Source organism: Chlamydotis macqueenii, chromosome 2, assembly GCF_036417535.1.
Source record: "Chlamydotis macqueenii isolate bChlMac1 chromosome 2, bChlMac1.mat, whole genome shotgun sequence".
In the NCBI taxonomy this organism is placed as follows: Eukaryota; Metazoa; Chordata; class Aves; order Otidiformes; family Otididae; genus Chlamydotis; species Chlamydotis macqueenii.
Genome location: NC_141557.1, coordinates 60627967 through 60652312, shown reverse-complemented (window position 1 = coordinate 60652312; position 24346 = coordinate 60627967). Strand labels below are relative to the sequence as shown.

Genomic DNA, 24346 nt, shown 5'->3' with positions numbered 1-24346 from the left:
CATGATCTTGTAAAAATCCAACAGAGGATGGAAAGGCCCAGTCCAAATGTGAGTTGCACACAGAGGCACACCCATGCATGTTTGTGAAAGTGCGCTGTGTGCATTTAAATTGGGTCCAGGGTTGTGCAAGGAGGTTGTCAAATTCCAGGATGTGTCCCATGGGTTGGTTGCAGGTTTATGTGCTACCATCTCATTTGCACACAAACCATCAATATTTGAGTGCATAAAAAGGTATTATTTTCTATAGTATACTACCAATGTTGGAAATCTTCCCATGTAAAAGGTGTAGGGCACACATCTCCCACATGTGTAGAGGTTCAAGGGTAAAAATTTCCTGGAATAACTAGAGAATTTTACTTTTATAATATGAAATGAGGAAAGTCTAGCATTCCTACATTCCTGCATTGCCTCATTCCTACTCTTTGTATTTGGCAGCTTCTAATAGGGATTTCGCATGGAAATGCTTTACTTCTAACCCAATATATTACTAATGTAAATATCAAGATCATTCAGAGAATTCAACAGGATAAATCACATAATACGCTGATTGCTCTTACTGAACACAACCCCTCTTATCAGTAGCAATTCCATTGCAAATGCCTCAAAGAAGGAAATAAATTAATCACCCATACAAATTTCTGTTTCTTTTTCTATGGTTCTTTCTCAGACTTACCCAGGGAGTCCTCCAGCTTCCATTACATTAGCTAAAGTCACATCATTTGACCAGACATCATATTGCCATTTTCGGAGACCCAGAACCCCACAAAGCACCCTGCCTGTATGCAATCCAACTCTCATGTTGAGATCAACCTCTGTGGCTTCTGCAACAGATCTGGAATAGACAACAGCAGAGTATTAGTCTTTAAACAATGACATCGCTCTTAATTTTCTTTTTCTTTCCTTCCCCCAAAGTTAACATATACATACATGACTGAATAGACAGAATCTTTTAAAAATCTCAGATTATATATTCATGTACTGTTCTTTTCCTTCACTGGTTTCAAAACTGTAACCGGTTCGTAGGATTCCTATGCACCAAGTTCACCAAACATATGATATTTAAAAGCACAACAGTATTTATTGCTCTATTATAGCCTTGCATAAGCAGTTACTAGCATAAGCAGTTACAGTGCCTAGCATAAGCAGTTACCAGTGTATTGTTTTCCCTTTGTGAGAGTCTTACCAACATGACTATGCGGGAGACACCACCGAGCAGGAGGACGATTATCAGCAGGATCATAGCAGAGAAGGGAGGTAGGTGCAGCACCTTCAGGGCATCCCCTGTTGTTCGCAGAGTGTGCTCTGGGTCCTTTCTCTCTCCCTCTGCGCTGAGCCGCCTCTGTTTACACCCTCAGCAGATTCAGTGGAAGAGTACTGACCAGGTGTTGATGCACGCGTGGCCAGCGCATGCAGCAAGGCCTGCCAAGTACGTGCCCTGCTGGCTAACAGCGGTTCCCGGATAGCAGCAACATACTGCTCAATAACAGCCCTCCTAGTTCCCCTCTCTGAGATGACAACCCTCCCAGCTCCCCTCTCCAAGGTCGCCTTCTTGCAGCTGTGTGCAGCTTGTAATTTCCCACAGTGGCCCTACACGGACCACCACTGCAATCCCTCACACAAAAGCCTCAATTGTAATTACAAAGGAATAATTTTCTTGGCCATATTTTAATTACTGTTGAACCAAAATCTCAGTATTTCTGTGATGGTTTAGCCTGAGTCACCACACAGTTTCTTGCTCACCCTCCCTGTCCCCAGCATGAATGGGGGAGAGAACTGGGAAGAAAGGAAAAATTGTGGGTTAAGATGAAGACAGTTTACTAAAATAACAAAGGAAAACTACAATAATAACAGAATATAAGGATATTGAAATATACAAAATGAACAATGTACGTTTTCTCACCACCCCATGTCCCAATGACCAGTATAGCCTGTCCTGAGCAGCGATCATGGAAACGAAACCCAGTAGCAAGCGAAGGAGTGAAAAAGGGGGCCAGCAAGGTAGAGGGAACGATGCCAGTAAACGAGAGAGAAAAAAGATGGATACCAGGATGGTAGACACCCGCGCTGGCCAACCCCCGCTTATATACTGAGCATGACATTTATGACATGGAATACTCTCTTTGGCCAGTTTGGGTCATTTATTCTGTCTGTCTTTCTCCCAGCTTCCTGCATCTGCACATTAGCGAGACTTGGAAAGCAGGACAGTGTCCTTGGTTTCATTCACAACAACTCATATCGTCAGGGTGTTTTTATCAACACTCTTCACATAAGAAATCCAAAACACACCGGCTACTGAGAGGAAAATTAACTCCATTCCTGTCAAAATCAGGACAATTTCTAAATTTCCTGACTTAGTAGATTAAAATTTAATTTTGCAGGTTTCAAGGAAACCCAGAAAAGGTTGTGTTTCGTTACATTTAATAAAAAAAAAGACAATAAAGTATCTCTAGCAAATGGCTTTGTCACAAAAATTCCCTAAGACTATAACTTTTATATTTTATTTGCCACTTTCACAGTACTTGCTGTCATGGTTCTACAGAAATTTAGATATTTCACCAGGAAATAAACAAAGAACTTTCTGGCTGTAACTCAGATAACTCAGAGTCAGCCAGCTTAACTCCTGCACTTTCCTGTTTATCTTCCATCTCACATATATTCAGGGTTTTTTTTGTCATAAATGTTCCTTTTTCCCAATGCATGTTTACTTCAGCAAGGATGACAAGGGACCACAACGTGACTGTTGGAATCAAAATAAGATTTTTGAAACTATCTTATTAGGCTTAATTTTAACCTAACATATACCATATACCAATTACCCAGTTACAGGAGTAGAGGACAAAGAAAATTATTAAACCAATAAATCAGTGCAAGAACAGTGGATTAAAAGTGCTTATAAACACTAGTATCGTTCCAAAGTTCCTGCAAGAGTGGCATAGAAACCATCTGTAACTATGGACTTGCACCTGTAAATAAAATCTACCCTTCAGAGATTTTAGTTGTGTAGCTGGGAAAGGAGAAATTTATTGGTAAAGTCATTATTAAAAGTATTTTTAGTTTTGGTGCCACATTAAGGAAGGATTCTTCATTTCTGCAAATGCAGGACATGCTATAGCTCACACCCCACACTGACTTGTGAACACTGAAAAGGAGCCTTGAAGCTAATGGTCTTACACATTACATGCAGAGATAACACCGTGCATAAATCTTTGCAGCTTTTTCAGTTACAGAGACACCTGGCATTCCACAGTTAAGCTGCAGTCCAAAAAGATAAAATATCAGTGAATAAATGAAAATAATCAGTGTAAGACTTGATTTTCATTAGGTTTTTAAATTTAAATTTTCCAATGCATTTAATAGAAGACCTTAAACTAAGGCTGTAGCTATAAATTTCCCTTGATCTTCATTCAATATAATATTTTTTTTAAAGTATCATCCAGCTACACTGTATTTGGCAGAGAGGTCTTTAGGAGGACTTTTCAACTATTTCAGTAGTCACTGTATTTGTCTCTTGTATAATTGTACTTGTTTAAATACAATTAACAGAAAGGGCAGCATAGGTCAAGATGTGGGGTGAGCAGCAGAAAGATACCTGGCCTCAATTTAAGTAAGGAACTCTGCAGCCATGAAGTGCTGATGGATATAACGTGTCTGCTGTCACTAATGTGAGTAACATGGAGATCTCTTTTGTTCCCGTAGGGAATCTAGGCATACCACATTATTCAGTCATAACTTATGCAACAGCACAGAAAGGCTTCTGTGCAGCTTTCTGAAAAATTAAATATTTCCTTGTCCTATATCTACTCACTGCAAATCAGTTTTCCTTTATTCAGTATCTGTTCCCAGTTAAGCCTCAGAAATTACTCCAGGGAGTCCTAAAAGGACTGAGTGTTACAGGACTTGCTGTGCGCACTATCTGCTTGACAAAGCCTTGAGGAAATGAAAGGAGCTAATAATACAAGCCACTTAATGATAACCTTTGTATCTTCACCTGTGCCTGTGCATTGAGCCATTAACAGACTCACCTTACACCAAGATCACATCATGCAAGCCAAAGCCTTTCAGGATTACATGTCGTTTGCTTGTCTATGTTCTCCTGCATAACTAAGTACCTACGTAATTATCTTCATTAGTGACCCTGCACGTGTGTGAGTTTCTCTGTTCACAAATGAATGTGGCTTTTGTTGTTTTGTTTTGTTTTCCCAATGAAAACAAGAATATATAAAAGCTCTGGCTAAATGTAAGTGGAAAGACAGTGAAAGTCAGATGTTGATAAATATCACTCCAGACCTCTGACCTTGCTTTGTCCTAACTGGCTTGAGAGGGGAGGGGGGAATTTCATTCTGCTTTTAGAAATTTGAATGGCATAACCAAAAGTAAATGAAATGAGCGGAGAAATACAACATGGCTGATCATACTCCTTGTGAAATAAGCTGAACTTTATAATGTATCAATGAACCATAAAGCAGAATCTAAAAACACTTTATGTTTTGAACAAGAGATTTCCAGGAGTCATTTAGTTAAAAAAAACCAAACAACTATATATCGAGAACACATTTATACATTTTCCCCAGAAACTGAAGTGTGTTTCAGGGGTGCTTTCACCATTATTAAATTTGAGTAAGAAAAAAAAAAAGCTCATTAACAGTTCATTAATTTTTTTAACTCTACCTTGAAGATCTGTGTGCCCTTTATGTAGTTAATTTCCATGAATATACTCCACTGAACTACCAAAAATGAGGAATGTTAATTAATATATAAAGAATAGGTTTCCAATATAAAATCAGAGCAATATCACAATCATATTCTGAAGCAACATCAACATTTCTGCACTAATATATCAGAAAAGTTTCCAATGATGCATTTTAAACTATAAATATATTTCTGAAAAAATATCAGCACTTCACAAACAAGCCATGAACGGGAAAAAGAAAAGAAGTTTCTCAAATAAATTATTCATTGTAACTTATTCTCTCCTAGGTTCAGATATAATATACTCAAAAGTTTTCTAAATGTTAACACAAAAGTAGGCCGAGAAACAAATGGAAATCAAAAAACATTTTCTTTTTAAAGTAGAAGTGTGCAGAGTCTAAGTGACTAATAAGATAACCATCTGCCCTGACAGCTCAAGTATCCTACCAAGCCTTCAAATTTTATTTCTCTCCTTAGCTACAAATATTTCATGTGCTGCCACAAACCATCAGAGTCATTTATATCATCTGCAGAACAGCTCCAGACCTGTGCTGCATTTGAAGGTGAAAAAAAACCAAAACCTCTGCATGTCATTTCTTATAAGTTATTTAGAGCTTTTCTTTAGGTCTAAAAATATCTGCATAGCAAGATTCTTGGTACAGTTACATACATTTGCTTTTTATATATGCACGGTTCTAAGATAAAGGTGCCCTTTAATTTTGCACATCTCCCCTAAATATTTCTGTGTCAGTTCCAGTTAGTTCTTTAATGTTAATGACAAAGCATCTTTCTATGAACTGCTCTGTCAGCCCAGCAGGCCATGGGAGGAGAGGCTCCAGGCCATGACCTAGAGTATTAAGTAACACCCGTACGCTCGGCTCCCTTGCCCTCTCTCCAATTTGTCTTCTCACAAGGCAGGGGCCATGTTAGTTCTCCCAGGTAATTAAGTTTCATTGTTTGAAAAACTTTGCTATCCAATTTCAGCAGCTGTTTCTCCAAGTCAGGTTTTTTTGTTTTTTTTTTTTTTTAATATTGACCAGAGTTGCATGCTTTCCCAGTACATTACTTACCTGGAGCACGCCAGCAGAGAGCTAGAGCAGAGCCTGGTCTGTAAAGGTCTGATGGCTTCAGCAGTCAAGAGGCTCACTTTGAGAGAAGTGCAAGCTGACTAAGCTTTCACCAATAGTGGTGAAGTCAGCTCATGGTAGACAGCTCTCTCCACTGCTGAGAATGCAGTTGCTGGTTCTCCCTGAATTAAAAGTCAACTCACTCCTACCAGTCCAAACATTCCCAGGCCCCAGACCTCTGGAGGACCAGGGGAGAAGTATCAACAGTGTTGACATCAGGAAAGTTAGTGCTTCTGTCTTTTTCCTCAGATGAAAGATCACATAGGAAAACTTCACGTTTCAGTTGGGCTTCCTCTCCCTTTCCTAGTGCCTTTGGCCAGTCAACGACTAAGCCCATGGAAAGGACCAACCTCCACAACGTCCCACACAACTAAACAGCAACACAGTGTGCAGGTGCAAAATAAGCCCAACTTTCATCTGTGATGTCTTACACAGATGACTGGTGGAGTCATCCATATTAGGTGGAATCATGTATGTGGGATAAACTCATTTATATGATACAGAGAAAAGTTGATCTATTTCCTGATGGACCCTACTGGAGTGCCCAGATTTCAAAAAGCAAAGGTTCACGGACACTTCCCTTCAAACCTCTTCAAACTTCACATGCAGTAGGAACATTCAATACAGTGGGGCAGATGAGACCTATTCTAAAGTAAAGCGTATAGGTTAAGCCGAAGTAGTCAGCACCACCTGCTGTGATCTACAGACGTGCTCCTACTGCTCCATGCTACCTGCTAAAGTAGACATAGCCAGTGATGCAGCTAGTTGTGCAATTCCCTCTGAGTGAGTAGTAAAATGGCATCTTAGTAAGATGTTAAGGGAAGGAGTACCATGAAAATGTACCGTTTATGTGACAACAAGAATGATTACAAGATCCCATTACACTTTGGACAAGTTTATGAATGTTAACCCCAGTATTCAGGCCCAATACCAAATCTAGTATTTATATCCTGCTCACACAGATTCCCTCGTCATTTCCAACAGGAAAAAATTACAGTTCACTTCTCACCCCATAGCATTATCAAGTGCATTTAAACAGCTCAGTCATTTCATCACATTTCATCTATTAAGAAGTTACGTTTCTGGATTGAGATAAAGAATTGTTTAATATAATTTATGTCAGTTGATGAAGTGCTCTGAAAAGAAAGACAAACTATTATTAAGAATGTATAAAATTGCCCCCATAATGATAACTTAAACCAGAACTCTGGCCAATTTATGGGAGAGACACGGAAGAGCTTGGATAGCTGAGCAAAACTTTTCTACATGGCAATTAGCTAATAAAAATATCTATTTAGAAAGTAAAATACCATAGTAAATAGAGTGGAACCTTCAAAGGCAAGCAATTTAAGTAAGGTGAAGAATGTACTTGGCCTAACACGCTACTTAAAGCTGAGGTGTGGCCAACATCTGCCACATTAGAGTAACATCTGGCACATTAGAGGCGCTAATGAATGTGACCACTTTATACTACTAACAAAAATCTGACAGGTAGAACTTACCTGATGAAAGTTACATCGGTGGTATCAAACACTTAACTCCCACTTACATATTGTCATTATAGTTTAAGTGACATTGAAGTAGAAAAAACACCTGGTCTGTACTACCAAGGCACTAACACAGAGCTCATCAGCAGCAGAAATTCTTTTGGAATAGAAATAGAATATAACACTATCTGTTTTGCCGTTTTTTTAAGAAAAAAAAAAAAAAGATCTCCCATAACGATTCTGATCTGACTGTGCCCTTGAAAAAAATACTTTGTAGAAGGCAGATGAAATTGTGACAATTTTAAGTATTTTATAATGTTTTGAAATTACCCTGAAAATCTCAATCTAAGTGTAATGAAACAACATTCTCAGACAACTCACATGCAGGACCATATTCTACAATACTTAAATAACAGTTACACAGAATATGAAGAGAATTGAAAGTATCCATTTATATGAACTTTTTATAACATTCAACTCAGTCAAATCACAGATCCATCAACAACTAGAAGCTTCTATCCCTTCATTTCCTAGAAAAAGGAAATGTTGGTGGTACATATCTCTGAGACAGATATTTTCCACAGATCCACCAGCTGAATCACAGTTTAAGTGATTTTATTTATTTATCCCAGGTAACATGACAAACTTGTCGCTAGAGATGACAACTTCCACGTATAAATTTACAATGCACAGGATATGTTTCCAGCCATCCAGTGGTTGCCTCTACCATGGTAAGCACATGGTGCTTGCCTTGGTGGGTTTGTGGGAGTGTGATGTAATCAATCTGCCAGGTCTCTCCATATTTATATTTCAACTGTTGTCCTGCATACCAAAGAGGCTTTAACTGCTTGGCTTGCTTAATTGCAGTGCATGTTTCACATTCATGGATAACCTATGCAATAGCGTCCACCATTAAGTCCACCCCTCGATCACGAGCCCATCTATATGTTGTATGTCTTCCCTTGTGGCCTGAAGTGTCATGGGCCCACCGAGCTAAAAATAATTCACCCTTATCTTGCCAATCCAGATCCACTTGAGTCACTTCAATTTTAGCAGCCTGACCTACCAACTCATTTTTTTTATGCTCTTCAGTGGCCTGACTCTTGGGTTCGTGGGCATCTGCATGACCTACTTTTATAACCAGATTCTCTAGCCGGACAGCAATATCTTGCCACAATGCAGCAGCCCAGATGGGCTTGCCCCTACGCTGCCAGTTGCTCTGCTTCCATTGCTTTAACCATCTCCACAGAGTGTTTGCCACTATCCATGAGTCAGTGCAGTGTCAGTTTAATTTGTTCAAAGGCTTTTCATTGCTCAGGGCCCCATTTAAAATCATTCTTCTTTTGGGTCACTTCATAGAGAGGGCGAACAATCATACTGTAATTTGGAATATGCATTCTCTGGAAACCCACAACACCTAAGAAGGCTTGTGTTTCCTTTTTGTTAATTGTTGGAGCCATAGCTATTATTTTGTTAACTACATGCATTGGAATGTGACGACGTCCATCTTGCCATTTTACTCCTAAAAACTGGATCTCTTGTGCAGGCCCTTTGAGTTTGCTTTGTTTTATGACATTTCTGCTTTTCAGAAGCATTTGGATTATTTTCTCCCCCTTTTCAAACACTGCTGCTGCTGCGTTGCCCCATATGATGATGTCATCAATGTATTGCAGGTGTTATGGAGCTTCACCCTTTTCCAGTACAGTCTAGATCAGCCCATGGCAAATGGTAGGGCTGTGTTTCCACCGCTGTTTCCAGTCAATTCCAGGTGTACTAGGTGTCCTTCCAAGAAAGCAAGCTGTGGCCTGCATTCTGGTGCCAAAGGGATGGAGAAGAATGCATTGGCGATATCATTGGTGGCATACCACTTGACTGCCTTTAACTCCAGTTCATATTGAAGTTCTAGCATGTCTGGCATGGCAGCACTCTGTGGTGGTGTAACGTCATTCAGGCCACGACAGTCCACTGTTCGTCTCCATTCTCCACTTGATTTTCACACTGGCCATATGGGACTGTTAAGGGGTGAGTGAGTCTTGCTGATCACTCCCTGGCATCAGCTTATGGATGGGGATCAGGGAGTCTTGGTTGGTGAGATATTGCCACCGATGCACTGCGGTGGTAGCAACTGGTACCTGTTGTTCCTCAACCTTCAGCAACCCCACAACGGAAGGGTCCTTTGAGAACTTGGGCAAGGTGGACAGTTGTTTATTTTCCTCCATCTCCATGGTGGCTATACCAAAAGCCCACCAGTGCCCTTTTGGGTCTTTGAAATACCCGCTCCTGGGGTAATCTATACCAAAAATGCATGGAGGTTCTGGGCTAGTCACTATGGGGTGCTTTTGCCACTCATTCCCAGTTACAGTCACTTCAGCCTCCAACAGAGTCAGCTGTTGGGATCCTCCTGTCACTCCAGAAATACAAATGGGTTCTGCCCCTTTATAGCTTGATGCCATTAGGGTACACTGTGCACCAGTGTCTACTACAGCCTTATACTCTCATGGGTCTGATGTGCCAGGCCATTTAATCCATACAATCCAGTAAACTCTGTTGTCCCTCTCCTCTGCTGGGCTGGAGGCAGGGCCCCTCTAGTCTTGTTCATAGTATTAGCTGCTATCTTCTTGTGAATAAGAATTAGAATTCCCTTCCATAGGATCAGAGGTAAGATCAGCCCTTCTATTCTGTCTAGGTAACTGTTCATTGGAGACTGGAGCAGAAATTTTCTGGGGAGAACTTCTATTTGCAATTGTTTTTTCCCTGCAACTCACCTACCCGTGTCCTAGGTCTGAGGTAGGTTTCCCATCCCACATTCTCATGTTGTCTCCTTCTTGTGGTTTTGTTTAGTGAGGGGGGGCCTAAGGTGGTAGCTTCTGTAGGAAACTGCTAGAAGTTGCTCCCCTTTGTGCAGTGGACTCGTCCGGGCCTAGGGCAGACCTGCTGCTGGCCAAGGCCGAGCTAATTGGTAGCAGAATGTCCCATGATAACGCCTCTGCGATAACGTATTTAAGAAGGGGGAAATAGAAAAAAAAAACAGAAAAGAAGATGTGAAGAAGCTGAGTGGGGGCAGAGGCACAGAAGGGGAGGCGCAGGCCTCATGGGCCTTGCAGGCCTCACCCTCTGGCCTCTCGCGAGGCGGCCGACTGGGCCCGACTCAGTCCGGCCCAGCTGCAAGAAGTGGAGAGGAGATGAGCTGGATGATGTGAAGAGATTCTGAGAGGCGTCTGCCTGCCTGTTATGAAGAACCTTTCTTGTGAGAGGAACGGCTGCAGATACCAAGGTCAGTTCAGAAGGAGGGGGAGGAGTAGCGCGGCTCCTGGCCAAGATTCCCTTGCAGCCTGTGGTGATGACCATGGTGGAGCAGGTTGTCCCCCTGCAGTCTATGGAGTCCACGAAGGAGCAGAGATCCGCTTGGAGCCCATGAAGGACCCCATATCGGGGGAGGTGGATGCCTGAAGGAGGCTGTGGCCCGTGGACGGCCCGCTGGGACAGCTGTTCTGGAGAGACTGCACTCCATGGAAGAGATGACCCACGCCAGAGCAGTTTCAGGAAGGACTGTGGCGTACGGGTGGGACCCCACAACAGAGCAGGGGAGGAATGTGAGGAGTTCTTCCCCTGAGGAGGAAGGAGCCGCATAAAGCAACATGCGATGAATTGACCATAGCCCATTTCCCTAATCCCCCTTTGCTGCTCAAGGCGGGGAAGGTGGTAGAGATAATGTTAAGCTCAGGAAGAGGGAGGGAAGTTATCTTGTTCTCTTTTTCATTATCCTGCTTTGATTTTAATAATAAACAAATAGTTTTCCCCAAGTCGAGTCTGTTTTGCCCGTGACGGTAACTTTAAGGATTTTCTCCCTGTCCTTATCTCAAAACTCGAGCCATTTTTCTTATATTATCTCCCCCTATTCTCTCGGAGGGTGGGGGGAGTGAGAGAGAGACTGCATAGTCTTGTCCCGATCGGGGCTGAACTACGACACTCCTTGGTCACGCAAGGTAAACCACAGGGTACCTTGCTGCGTGTACCGTCTGTCTTGAGCAGAGAAATGTTTACTCTTAACAGCTGAAATACTGGTCTGTATGGGTGGGGAGTAGGACCTATCCTCTTTGAATTTCTGGACCTCCTGAGACAGTTTCTCCACAGCCGAGACAAGGGAGGTAGAAAGAGTTTCTTCATATTGCCACAGCTGACTGGCCAATTCATCCATTGTTGGTCCCTCTCCATCTTTCCAACTCAGTACTGCCAGTGAATTGGCATATAACGATGGTACACTCCGTAGAAACTTCCACCATGTGGAAGTTTCTGTGTGCACTGGACTTCATCTGGAGCTTTGGGTGGATCCTCATGGTCTAAGTCACTATAAATGACTTCCAGCATAGAATCATAGAATCATAGAAGGGTTAGGGTTGGAAGGGACCTTCAAAGGTCATCTAGTCCAACCCCCCTGCAAAGAGCCGGGACATCCCGAACTAGATCAGGTTGCTCAGAGCCTCATCCAGCCTGGCCTTGAATATTTCCAGGGATGGGGCTTCTACCACCTCTCTGGGCAACCTGTTCCAGTGTTCTATAACTCACATTGTAAAAAATTTTTTCCTCATTTCCAATCTAAATCTACCCCCCACTATTTTAAAACCATTACTCCTTGTCCTATCACAACAGGCCCTACTAAACAGCCTTTCCCCATCTTTCCTGTAGGCCCCCTTGAGGTACTGGAAGACCGCTATCAGGCCTCCCCGAAGCCTTCTCTTCTCCAGGCTGAACAGCCCCAACTCTCTCAGCCTGTCCTCATAAAAGACCTGCTCCAGCCCTCTGATCATCTTTGTGGCCCTCCTTTGGACCTTCTCCAACTGGTCCATGTGCTTCTTGTGTTGGGGGCTCCAGAACTGGACACAGTACTCCAGGTGGGGTCTCACCAGGGCAGAGGAGAAGGGGAGAATCACCTCCCTCGACCTGCTGGCCATGCTTCTCTTGATGCAGCCCATGATGCGGTTGGCCTTCTGGGCCGCAAGGGCGCATTGCCTGCTCATGCTAAGCTTCTCATCCACCAGCACTCCCAAGTCCTTCTCCTCAGGGCTGCTCTCAATCCATTCTCCGCTCAGCCTGTATTTGTGCCTGGGATTTCCATGACCCAGGTGCAGGACCTTGCACTTGGCCTGGTTGAACTTCATGAGGTTGGCACGGGCCCACCTCTCCAGCCTGTCAAGGTCCCTCTGGATGGCATCCCTCCCTTCCAGCGTGTCGACGGCACCACACAACTTGGTGTCATCGGCAAACTTGCTGAGGGTGCACTCTATCCCACTGTCCATGTCGCCAACAAAGATGTTGAACAGGGCCGGGCACAACACGGACCCCTGAGACACGCCACTCGTGACCGGTCTTCACATGGACATTGAACCGTTGACCACCACTCTCTGAGTGCGGCCATCCAGCCAACTCCTTATCCACCGAGTGGTCCATCCATCAAACCCATGTCTCTCCAGTTTAGAGAGAAGAATGTCATGTGGGACAGTGTCAAAAGCTTTGCACAAGTCCAGGTAGATGATATCTGTTGCTCGTCCCTTGTCCACCGATGCCGTCACCCCGTCACAGAAGGCCACCAAATTGGTCAAGCACGATCTGCCCTTGGTGAAGCCATGTTGGCTGTCACCAACCACCTCCTTGTTCTCCATGTGCCTTAGCATGGTTTCCAGGAGAATCTGCTCCATGGCCTTGCCAGGCACAGAGGTGAGACTGACCGGCCTGTAGTTACGCGGGTCTTCCTTATTCCCCTTTTTAAAAATTGGGGTTATGTTCCCTCTCTTCCAGTCATCAGGGACCTCACCAGACCACCACGACTTCTCAAATACGATAGCCAGTGGCTTGCCAACTTCATCCGGCAGTTCCCTCAGGACCTGTGCATGGATCTCATGAGGTCCCATGGACTTGTGCACGTTTAGGTTCCTCAGATGATCCCGAACCTGCTCTTCCAGTACAGTGGGCGGTTCTTCATCCTCGCAGTCCCTGCTTGCACCTTCTACAGCTTGGGTGGTGGGACAAGAGCTCTTGTTTGTGAAGACTGAGGCAAAAAAGTCATTGAGTACCTCAGCCTTCTCCATGTCCCGGGTAACCAGGACACCAGTTCCCTTCCAGAGGGGGCCTACATTTTCCTTCGACTTTCTTTTGTCCCCTACATACATATAGAAGCTCTTCTTGTTGCATTTTATATCCCTGGCCAGATTCAATTCTGTCAGGGCTTTGGCCTTCCTCACCTGATCCCTGGCCACTTGCACAGCCTCTTGGTAGTCCTCCCAGGCTACCTGTCTCCGTTTCCACCCTCTATAGGCTTCCTTTTTAACTTCCAGTTGGTCCAGGAGCTCCTTGCTCATCCACACCAGCCTCCTGGCCTTTTTGCCTGACTTGTTTTTCGTTGGGATGCATCTCTGCTGAGCTTGGAGGAGGTACTCCTTGAATATAGATCAACTTTCCTGGGCCCCTCTTCCCTCCTGGGCCACCTCCCATGGCACTTGGCCCATCAGATCCCTGAAGACGCCCAAGTCCGTCCTCTTGAAGTCTAGGGCAGAGAGCTTGCCATGTAGTTTCCTTGCTGCCCCGTGGATCTTGAACTCCACCATGTTGTGGTCGCTGCAGCCAAGGCTGTCCTTTAGTTTCACATCCCCCACCAGTCCCTCCCTGTTGGTGAGCACAAGGTTGAGCATGGCACCCCTCCTTGTCGGCTCCTCTATCACCTGCAGGAGGAAGTTGTTGTCCACGCATTCCAGGAACCTCCTGGACTGCCTGTGCCCTGCTGTGTTGTCTCTCCAACAGATGTCAGGGTAGTTGAAGTCCCCCATGAGGACCAGGGCCTGTGACCGTGAGGCTGCTCCTATCTGCCTATAGAGCGCTTCGTCTGCTCTGTCTTCCTGGCCAGGCGGCCTGTAACAGACCCCCACCCTAATGTCCCCTTCTGTTCCCGTCCTGTAATCTTGACCCATAAGCTCTCTGTCAGCTCCTCCTCCATCCCCAGGCGGAGCTCCACACACTCCAGCTCGTTTCTGAGGTAGAGAGCAGCACCCCCTCCTCGTCTCCCCTTCCTGTCCTTTCTAAAAAGCCTATACCCCTCCATGTTGACGCTCCAGTCGTATGTGTCATCCCACCACGTCTCCGTGATGCCAATGAGGTCGTAGCCCTGCTCGTGTGCACGCATCTCCAGCTCTTCCTGTTTATTCCCCATGCTGCGTGCATTGGTATAGAGACACTTCAGCTGGGCCCCCAACAAAGCCGACTTGCTGGCTGGAGCGACAGGGGTGCTATTGGATCGCAGTTTAGGTTCATTTGCACTTACTTGCGATCCTTCCTCAGCTTCTGGACCCTCAGGGCTGGCACTGACACCATGCTGACAGCAGTGGGCTGAACTGTGCTCCCCCTCCCCCAGCAACACTAGTTTAAAGCCCTCCAGATGAGTCTGGCAAGTCTTTGTCCAAGCACACTCTTCCCCCTCTCAGTTAGGTGCATGCCATCCGCCCGTAGCAGCCTGGGCTTCTCGAAACATGCCCCGTGGTCGAGATACCCAAAACCCTGGCTGTAGCACCACTCCATGAGCCACGAGTTAATCTGCCAGATACGTCTGACCCTTTCAGGTCCCTGCCCTTCAGCCGGGAGGATTGACGAGAATACCACCTGCGCCCCGGAGTCTTTGACTGTTGAACCCAGAGTCCTGAAATCCCTTTTGATGTTTCTCAGGCTGCTGCCGGCTGTGTCGCTGGCCCCCACATGAAACACCAGTAGTGAATAATAGTCTGTGGGCCGTATGAGGCTAGGTAGTCTCTCGGTGACATCCCTGATATGAGCCCCCGGGAGACAGCACACCTCCCGAGAGAGCACATCGGGTCGGCAGATGGGTGCATGGCTAATTCCCTTAGGTACTGTATACCTCTCTCTATGGTGGTCCACTTGCCTGGGTGATAGGTAACATCTTCCTTGAAGGGATACCTTTCCTTCATACTTGACAGGAGTCGCCTCCAGAGGCTAAGAGCTTGTGCACCTCTTTCAATCACTTTGTCGATGCCCCCTTCCCTAGAAAGAGACCCCAGCTATTTACCTTCCTTACCTTCTAATTCCAGGATACTGGCCTGATTATCCCAGCACCAAAGCAGCCAGGTGACAAGGTGCTCACCTGGACGCTGGCCGAAATCTTTTTGTATATCTCACAACTCATTCAGGGATAGGGATTGGGTGGTTTCAGTCTTGTTTATGAGTTCCTCTTCTTCCTCCTCTGATCATGATGGTCTTGGTTTTTCCTCATCCCTTACTAAACGAGCTGACTTTCACTTCCAAGATTTCTTCTTCTATATAGGGGCAACCAACATGGATTGGTTCTCCAATTCGGCTGCAGTGCCTGTCGCAGGGGCTGGAGTAGCTGCAGTATCTGTCGGTTGATTTTCCCTCCGTTCTTCCTGAGGGTGCTGAATAAAGCTGAGCAGTGTTTGCTAGATACTAGCTAGTGCCCAACACAAAGTGGTAACCTGTGCCTCTTTGGAACAGCCATGGCATTTTCCTTTCAAATATTCTATCACTTCATCCGGATTCTGTAGTTGTTCGGGAGTGAAGTTCCAGACCACTGGAGGTGAGATGTTCTCTAGGTACCTTCCCATATTCTCCCACATGCCATATCACCCCCTGCTCCTCCAACCTCGAGACAGATCTCCAGGGGATTTTATTAAATAGTTGTTGAATCCTAAACAAAATCTGAAACACATTCAGGAGACATAGCAATAGGAGTATGCTGGCTTGCAATCCCTAGGATATTCAAAATTCTTGAGAGCTGATATGACTAGCTTGAAAGAAAAAGGGAAGGTAAAAGAGATGGGGAAAGTATCCTCCTCTGATTTCCCCATAGATTGGTTTTCCAGGGAGAAAAAGAAAAAACTGTGATTATTAATAACTCTTGCAAAGTGGCATCCGAAGTATGGAGATGCCAGCAATGCCCAAAACAAGGACCAGACTGATTTCACGACCAGTGATGTTATCATATCATAAATCAGTAGTGCCTAGTACAACAAAATGAGAGTTCTGATCCATTTACGAGAAGTGATAAACAGCACCAAAGGAGATATGTGATGCAACTTAGGATTTACATAACACAACCATGCAAACACATAATACAACATTGTGACCAGGGACTCTTAAATAAAAATAACAAGCACTTGTAACAACTTCAGCACACTCTAGTCAGACCTGTCGTTACCTCAACCCTTCGAGCCCCATGTTGGGTGCCAAAAAGACTGTGACAGTTTAGCCCGAATTACCACACAGTATCTCACTCACCCTCCCCCTCCCCAGCAGGATAGGGGAGAGAATTGGGAAGGAAGAAAAACTCGTAGGTTGAGATGAAGACAGTTTACTAAAATAAGAAAGGTAAACTACAATAATAACAGAATATAAGGATATTGAAATATACAAAATGAACAATGTACGTTTTCTCACCACCTGATGTCCCAATGGCCAATACAGCCCATCCTGAGCAGCGATCATGGAAAGAAAACCGAGTGGCAAGAAAAGGTGCAAAAGGGAGCCAGCAAGGTAGAGGGAATGATGCCAGCAAACGAGAGAGAGAAAGATTAATAGCAGGACAGCAGATACCCGTGCTGGCCAACCCCCACTTATATACTGAGCATGACATTTATGGCATGGAATACTCTCTTTGGCCAGTTTGGGTCAATTATTCTGTCTGTCTTTCTCCCAGCTTCCTGCATCTGCACATTAGCGAGACTTGGAAAGCAGGACAGTGTCCTTGGTCTCATTCACAACAACTCATATCATCAAGGTGTTTTTATTAACGCTCTTCACATAAGAAATCCAAAACACACCAGCTACTGAGAGGAAAATTCCATCCCTGTCGAAACCAGGACACCAACCACAGCAAAATTATGACCAACAACTAGTAACAGATATAACAAATGTATGTAACAAACTTTGTTTAAGCCACTCTGGTCAGATCTACAGGTATCTCAATCCTTCATGCCCCATATTGGGTGCCAAAAGAACTGTCATGGTTTAGCCCCACCCAGCAGCTAAAATATCACAGTGTCTCTCACTCTCTTCCCCCCTCACTGCCCCCACAGTGTGATGTGGAAGAGAATCAGGGAAAAAAAAGAAGGAAAACCAGTTCAAAAGAACAACAAAGGAAAAGAAAACAGATGGAAAACAAAAACAATAACAGAATATACTTAAGCACATAATTAACAGTACAGTATCTCACAATGGATCCTGATGCCCAGCTCTTCAGCTAATTTGGGTAAACTATTCCAGCTGTGTCCCACAGCCACAGGTTCTGCCAGTTCGAGTTCCTCTCCCAGCTCAGGTGAAAATTAACTGCATCCTAGCCAGAACCAGGACACCACTGACTACACACTCTAAAAACTTAAAGTTTATGAATTCTTTAAAAAATAAAATGCTGAAGATGCCAGTTAGTTATCTTCCACCACAGCCTCTCACTACATATGTCTAGATAACACACTATAGCCCATCCACTTAGAATCACAGAGTCACTAATGCTAGAAGTGGTCTGTGGAAATCATCTAGACGAACCCCCATGCTCAGAGCAGGGTCAGCTACAGAAGGTTGCCCAGGACTGTATCCATCTGGGTTTTAAATCTCTCCAAGGATGCAAACTCCACAATCTTTTAGTGCAATCTCTCCAGTATCTGATCACCTCCACAGTAAAAAAGGTTTCTCTTGTATTTAAATGGGATTTCTTCTATTTCAGTTTGTGCCTATTTCCTCTTGACCTGACACTGGATACCACTAAAAAAAGTTTGGCTTTGTCCTCTTTACACTCTTCCATCAGGTATTTGTATGCATTGATAAGATTCCCTCTGAGCCTTCTCTTCTCCAAGTTGAACAGCCACAGTTCATTCCTTCCTTTATAATTCAACGCCTTTGTCAAGTTTACATTATCGTGACAGCAGACAAATGACAACATAAAAAGGGAACATGTTTCATTTCAAATATTAGTAAAACTGAAACATTCAAAAAAAGAAAGTTCAGACAATTATATCACTACCTTGTTTTGTATACATGAAACACAGCCCGACTAATGAATTAAAGATTAATGCCAGGTTTAAAAGTGGATGAAACCATCATCTACTGCTTTCCAGGGATTAAAAAAAAATATACTTTGGAAAGGCCTGTAGAGTTATGCTTCTAAAGGCCACAGCTTCCTTATAAATGGAGTATTCATATACTGCTGGAAGAATGCACATATACATATTCTACAGACTTAGGATATTCTTTTAGGATTTTACAGTATCATAGACTATGATATATTATTGTAGATTATGAAGTCTTTTATCAATTTTACAATTTTTACAAAGATGACGAACTTGCATTGAATGAGAGCAAGACTATGTACTAATTTACGCAACTCTTCACATTCTGAGAGATTTTATAAACAAATGTGCTAATGAAAACACATGGATTGAGCAAGAAATTAGAATCAGCCTTCAATAGCTTTAAGTACTTCTCTCCTTTTTTTCTATGCTTTAAAGTCCTCTGCAAAGAAAGCTCAATGAATCCAGGTTCACAGAAAATTTTAAGGCTGATATGAAACAACAAAAATGTGTGGTAATGTCCATATTCCCCTAAGGCATTAGCAGGGTTTGAACCCATTACTTCCATAGAGATAAACCTAACTCTCTTGAGCAAAACCTACAGTGAACTATGTGAGAGGATCATAATACACTCTTCTACAACACCAAGACTTTCCACAAATTAGTACAATTTGGTTTTGGAAGAACAACTTATTTGTGTGCATATATGTGCATAAACATCCTCACATACAAATGGAAGATACAAAATATTCGATGTGGCAAAAGCTTTATTAGACACAAGAAAGAAGGTGTAATGTTCCAAATAGAAAATGGATAATTTCAGTTCAGAAGCCTTCTGTTTGCTTATTCTATATTTTTTTCTTTATTTAATAGCTTGCTATCCATTTTAAAATTGAGATTACACTGTGGTCTATTCACCTTTACAGCAAGGGTAGGTCTTCTCTGTATACAATGCAAAAACTTGGAGATTAAGTGAGGGGAAGCAGAACCTTGAGTCAATTCCATATTCCCAATAGCCAGTTGACAACAGAAAGAAAAACTGGCTACTAGAAAGAGTGGCCAAACACTTTCTGATACAGAACAGGCTAAGGTCCCTGATGTGACACACTTGTGCAAGCTCATTCCAAATGTAATAGCACTGTACTGACCAGTATTATTTATATACAGAATTAATACAGGTGTGAACTTCATCCTATAGCCTCCCTATAATGCATGCATATGCATACATACACAGAGCAATACAGTAGTGAAGAAATTTCCCTTCTTTATCCCTTCCCTCCTACATAATGAAATAGATCTTCAGGTCTTGCTAAAAGCTCGTTCACAGATCTCTCACATTCACATTTTCTACCTCAGTAAAGTAATGATCAATGCAGAACTCTCAAGCATAAAACAATTTCCTCTGATCAGCAAAGAGAATTTCACATTACATTTCTGAAAAGCAGAATAAATTAAAGGTTTAAACATGACATACATAGAGGAGAAATCAGCAATGACAGCATTTTGAGAATACAAGCACATACCCAACATGCATACATCAGGACTGGCTTTGAGTTTACGTACTGGTGTACAAAATGAGCAATGTTTATCCCTGTAAAACAAGAAATCAGACTCCTTTCTTTGTGGCAAATGGCCATAGGAATATTTTGATACTTCTCAGTATCTTTCTGTCTCCTCATCAGTATGTTTATGTGCCTCTATATACTCATACTTGTGCCCTTTTTCCTCACAGTGACTAAATGGAGTGGAAAATCAATGTTTAGAATGACCCTTCCTAAAATCAGTATCCTGTGACCTGGATGCAACAGTGTGAATTGCTAGGTGGGCACTACTAGCAGACACTGCTGTTTTTCTGAGAACACACTTCCTGAATGCAACATAGAAGTTGTTGCAGCACTCCTGTTTAGGTTCACTGTGTGCAGTACTTACGTGATGGTGTCGATCATATCCAGTCCCATTTCAACACAGCAATGGGCATGATCTGTTTTGGGCTGAGTCAATCCTGATACACAGTAGTAACAGTCCCCTAGGATTTTTATCCTTCTGCAGTGGTTTTCCTTTAATAAAAACAGAATGGGAAAAGTTTTACTATTCATATAAATATTCCAATATTTACAGCACAAAATCTTCTCCAATACTACGCAATAATTCAGGGCATCCTTTTGTGGTCAAATGAAGTAATTTACAGTTTATGAAATCTGAGTTCCCTGTACAGAACAGCTGACATACACATGTTTATTTATTTATTTGCAAATACATATATACTGGAGATCAACCCCACATTATTCAAAACACATGGGGTAACATTGCTTAAAACTATAGTTCTGAACAAATATTATACCCTTGCCCTCATATTAGGTCAGTATGAATTCAGGATTTGCAATAAGATTTCATTTCTCTTTGAATCCAAACCAAAGGACTGAAGCCAAACAACTACTGAGTATCAGGAAACATTTGTATTCTGAGAAGCTTTTATTTCAAATCCGTTCCAACTTACCAGGAATGATGATGAATTTATCTGTAAAGATACACACATTTGTGCATTACCAGTTCATAAATGACAATTTACAATACAGTGATCAGTGTAAATAAGACACACTTGCAGATCAGAAGATGCAGGTAGTTTGCATTACTATCAAATTTATCACCTGTTGGTATACAATTTAGTTTCTACAGCCAAAGAGATCTAGCTCAATCTCTCCCATTTTGAAAAGGCAAATGATGGCATGTGATGATTGCTACATCAGTCTGAGTAGAAAGTTTCTTTCTAAACAGAGAGCACATAACAAAATGTCTTTAACAAAGCAGTGCCTTTAACTAATAAACTATGAGGAGACATGAAGAGATGATGGTACCCCTTATAGCTAGACTATAGCAACTTCTACTCATTTTGAGTACAACACAGAAAAGTAAATAACCTGCTTAAATGAATACAACTTACACAGCTGAGACTATTCCAGTAAGTACCATACAAAATTAGCTGTTATGAATATGATGACAGGGGATTAACAAAAATCTGATTCTTCCCCCAGCAGTGTGCTATATAGACTTGACTTCAGTGGCACAGAAAGGGGAAAAAAAAAAAGTGGGGTGGGGGGAGTGGAATATAACATTTCTGAAAAAAGAATTACCTAATCACACTGGTTCAGTTTCTCATACAGGCACATATGCTCACCCAGTCTCCTGCCTACAAGAATCAAAGCCGTCCTGAGTTGACCACACTCTCCACATCATTACCCATATTTCAGCTCAGAAGCAAAGGTTATGCCTTCTCTCTGACATGTCATACACCAACATTTGGGGCTTCTTATTACACACTTCCAGCTGCAGGCAGTCCCATCCCTGTCTTCTTTGTAAATACTTCCGAGTATTGAACAAATATTATAAAATGAGAATTACCTCTGTTCAGGCATGGAAGAAGATATGCTAACACTGTTTGGGAAAATTGGTTTGTCTACTTCTTTTTATAAACTAAGCAGTATTGAATCAAAGAAGAAAGCCATATTTTTGGGTATGCTTAACTAAGTAGAAAAGGCTTTTCTAAGAGTGATACTTAACATTTCTTCTGCTGTACAGCAGAATTTTAAATATACCACTATTTATCATTGCTAATATATATTTTAATGAATGTGAGCATAATTATTCTAGAAGCATTAGCACAGAGTATTCCCATAGCCTATAGCCATAAAATACCTCACAAATTTTACTTAGAGTTTTAACTGTGTATTTTGAGATCCTTGGCTAAATGGTATTATAACAGTAAAATACTTCTTGATGCACACAAAATAATATGCAGTCCTCAAAATCTACCCTGACACAAAACAGGCCTTCCAACTCAAGCTTTTGGACAGAAACCACTAAGTTTTTAAATAGAAACCATGAAGTTTTTTAGTAGAAACCACTAAATGACACTGACAAAATAAGCAATTTTTTTTTCAATTGTGGGCAAATCTTGAAGCAGTAGAGGGTACTCAGTAGTTAAAGCTGGAACCTGCTTTCCAAAATAAATCCAGTTTTGGCCCACACCTTATAATCCTCTATAAAGCCCTTTTAATCTTCAAATTTGGTATGCATAATTTGTGGTCAGGCAATGACTATTTGATACAGCTGAAAGTTATTCAGAAAAGCCACTTCAGTAATCTGAGGTGGACAATACATATGTATTAATCAACCAGTGTTGTCTCATATTCAATGTCTACCTCCAAAATGGCTCATTTCTAATTATTTGGTTTTCTCAGAGAGCTTACTGTGCTATAGAGCAGTACTGCACATCCTGTATATTATAATGGGATACACAGAATTACAGTCAGACTGGCACAGCACAGTCTAGCAGCCTGGTAGCCAGTTTAAGAAAGGAAAAAAAAAAAAAAAACAACACAGAACAGAGCTTGATCCATTACCACTTTTCCAAGTTGGGAGAAAAATAAAAGAAAAAGCAAATAAGGACTACGGCACTTGATGGAGAGATATCAATTTTGATGAAAGACATATGGTTAAATCACCTGCTGTTTTTGAAACCACCACTCTGGTCCTTATTAGATGTTATCCTGACTGTCCTTATTTATAATAATTAATCAATGTACACTAACATCTAGTAAAATAGTTTTTTTTCTTTTTCTCGACATGTGAGGCAGACTTCCAGGAAGGAGATGCAGTGCAGCTTTGTAAGAGCAATCTTTGTAAGGATTGATGCGCAAATTAACAAAATAAACTCTTACCCTCTCTTTGTTTTGTTTCCTCAGCAACTTCGAAATAAGCCCTTTGACTCAGCAATATCTTTCACACCTGTGACACTGACGAATTCAAGTGTGATAGTTACAAATTCTAACCACAGTTGACACGAGCAATGTCTGTTCAGAAATAGCTGATAATTTGCGTTCACGCACATGAAGAAAAGCACCAGAGACTGCCAGCACTGCATTAGCCAGGCATCTTGCCCACCTGCCGTGCCTTACTGAGACGTTTCCAAGGGAATCTGCAGAATTCCCTAAGGCACAACTGTCCGTCACAGGGTTTGTCACTGTCAAGTGGAAGCCCAGCTCGGAAAGCAGAGGATACTACAAAGATGGACAGAGCCTTTTTTACACTTTCAGACAAGCACTTTATAAAGCAGTTAATTCTATCTATCTGTTAGGTATAAGGGGAAATGGCTTCTGTTTCAAGCAACTCTGGGGTTTTGTTGTTCTTGTAGTTCTTAATTTAAATGTGTTTTGCAGAAAGAAAGAAGTGTGCCAACTTAGATCGCAAAACTGGAAATTCAGACCATTAACTCCATATTCTTGTACTGTACAAGTCAAACACTGTTTTTTTTAATAAAAAGCAAAGGGAAAACAATTCACAGTTTGTAAATATATATATATATACCTCAAAAAAGGTTGTCTTAAAGAAGTAACAAAGTTAAGGTACTTTCAGACCTTTCCCAGCAGAATAAATAAGCAGACAGCCAGATGTTCTTTTGAACAGAGAGATTGTACTGGATGAGTGCAAAATCTTTTAAAGCAGGATCTTTCTCATATGTCAGATTGCATCAATTCTTATTGTTGCTGCTGGGTTTTTTTTTTTTGGTTGTTTGCTTGTTTTTTTTTAATAGTCTATCCAAGTAAGTAATTGTTTGTTACATTAATAGATCCAAAGTCAGGGATGCTCAGTACATTATTTTTATTTCTTCTAACACTGCCTGGTATGAGAAGAGCCTCTTTAAAGCTTATATTTATTTTAGACATGGCAGATGTTAATGCAAGAAAGAGTCCCTGCTCTGCCTTCTGTCACTACAACAATCTATGTATTTCTACATACTCATGTGTCATCATAGTATGTGAGCACCTATCAAAGCGAGCCAAAAAGGAAGGTCAGATAGACTACAATTTTAAAAAGCAAAATTTTAAAAGCTAAACATTGAACTTCTCTCTCATAACTCCACTAACTGCAGTGGAATTACACCAAGGATAAGTCTGGCCCTGTGTGA

General features: G+C 42.2%; 1 protein-coding gene across 1 annotated transcript in view; it reads right to left on the bottom strand.

Annotated features, from left to right (window-relative positions):
- ADCY1 (adenylate cyclase 1) overlaps positions 1-24346 on the bottom strand; it is a 187669-nt gene that overhangs the window by 49289 nt on the left and 114034 nt on the right. Inside the window, exons 5-6 of the mRNA XM_086741474.1 lie at positions 20311-20438; positions 674-832 (exon numbers count right to left, since the gene is read on the bottom strand). Coding sequence (XP_086597600.1) covers positions 674-832; positions 20311-20438 — 287 coding nt within the window. The remainder of the gene's footprint in view (positions 1-673; positions 833-20310; positions 20439-24346) is intronic.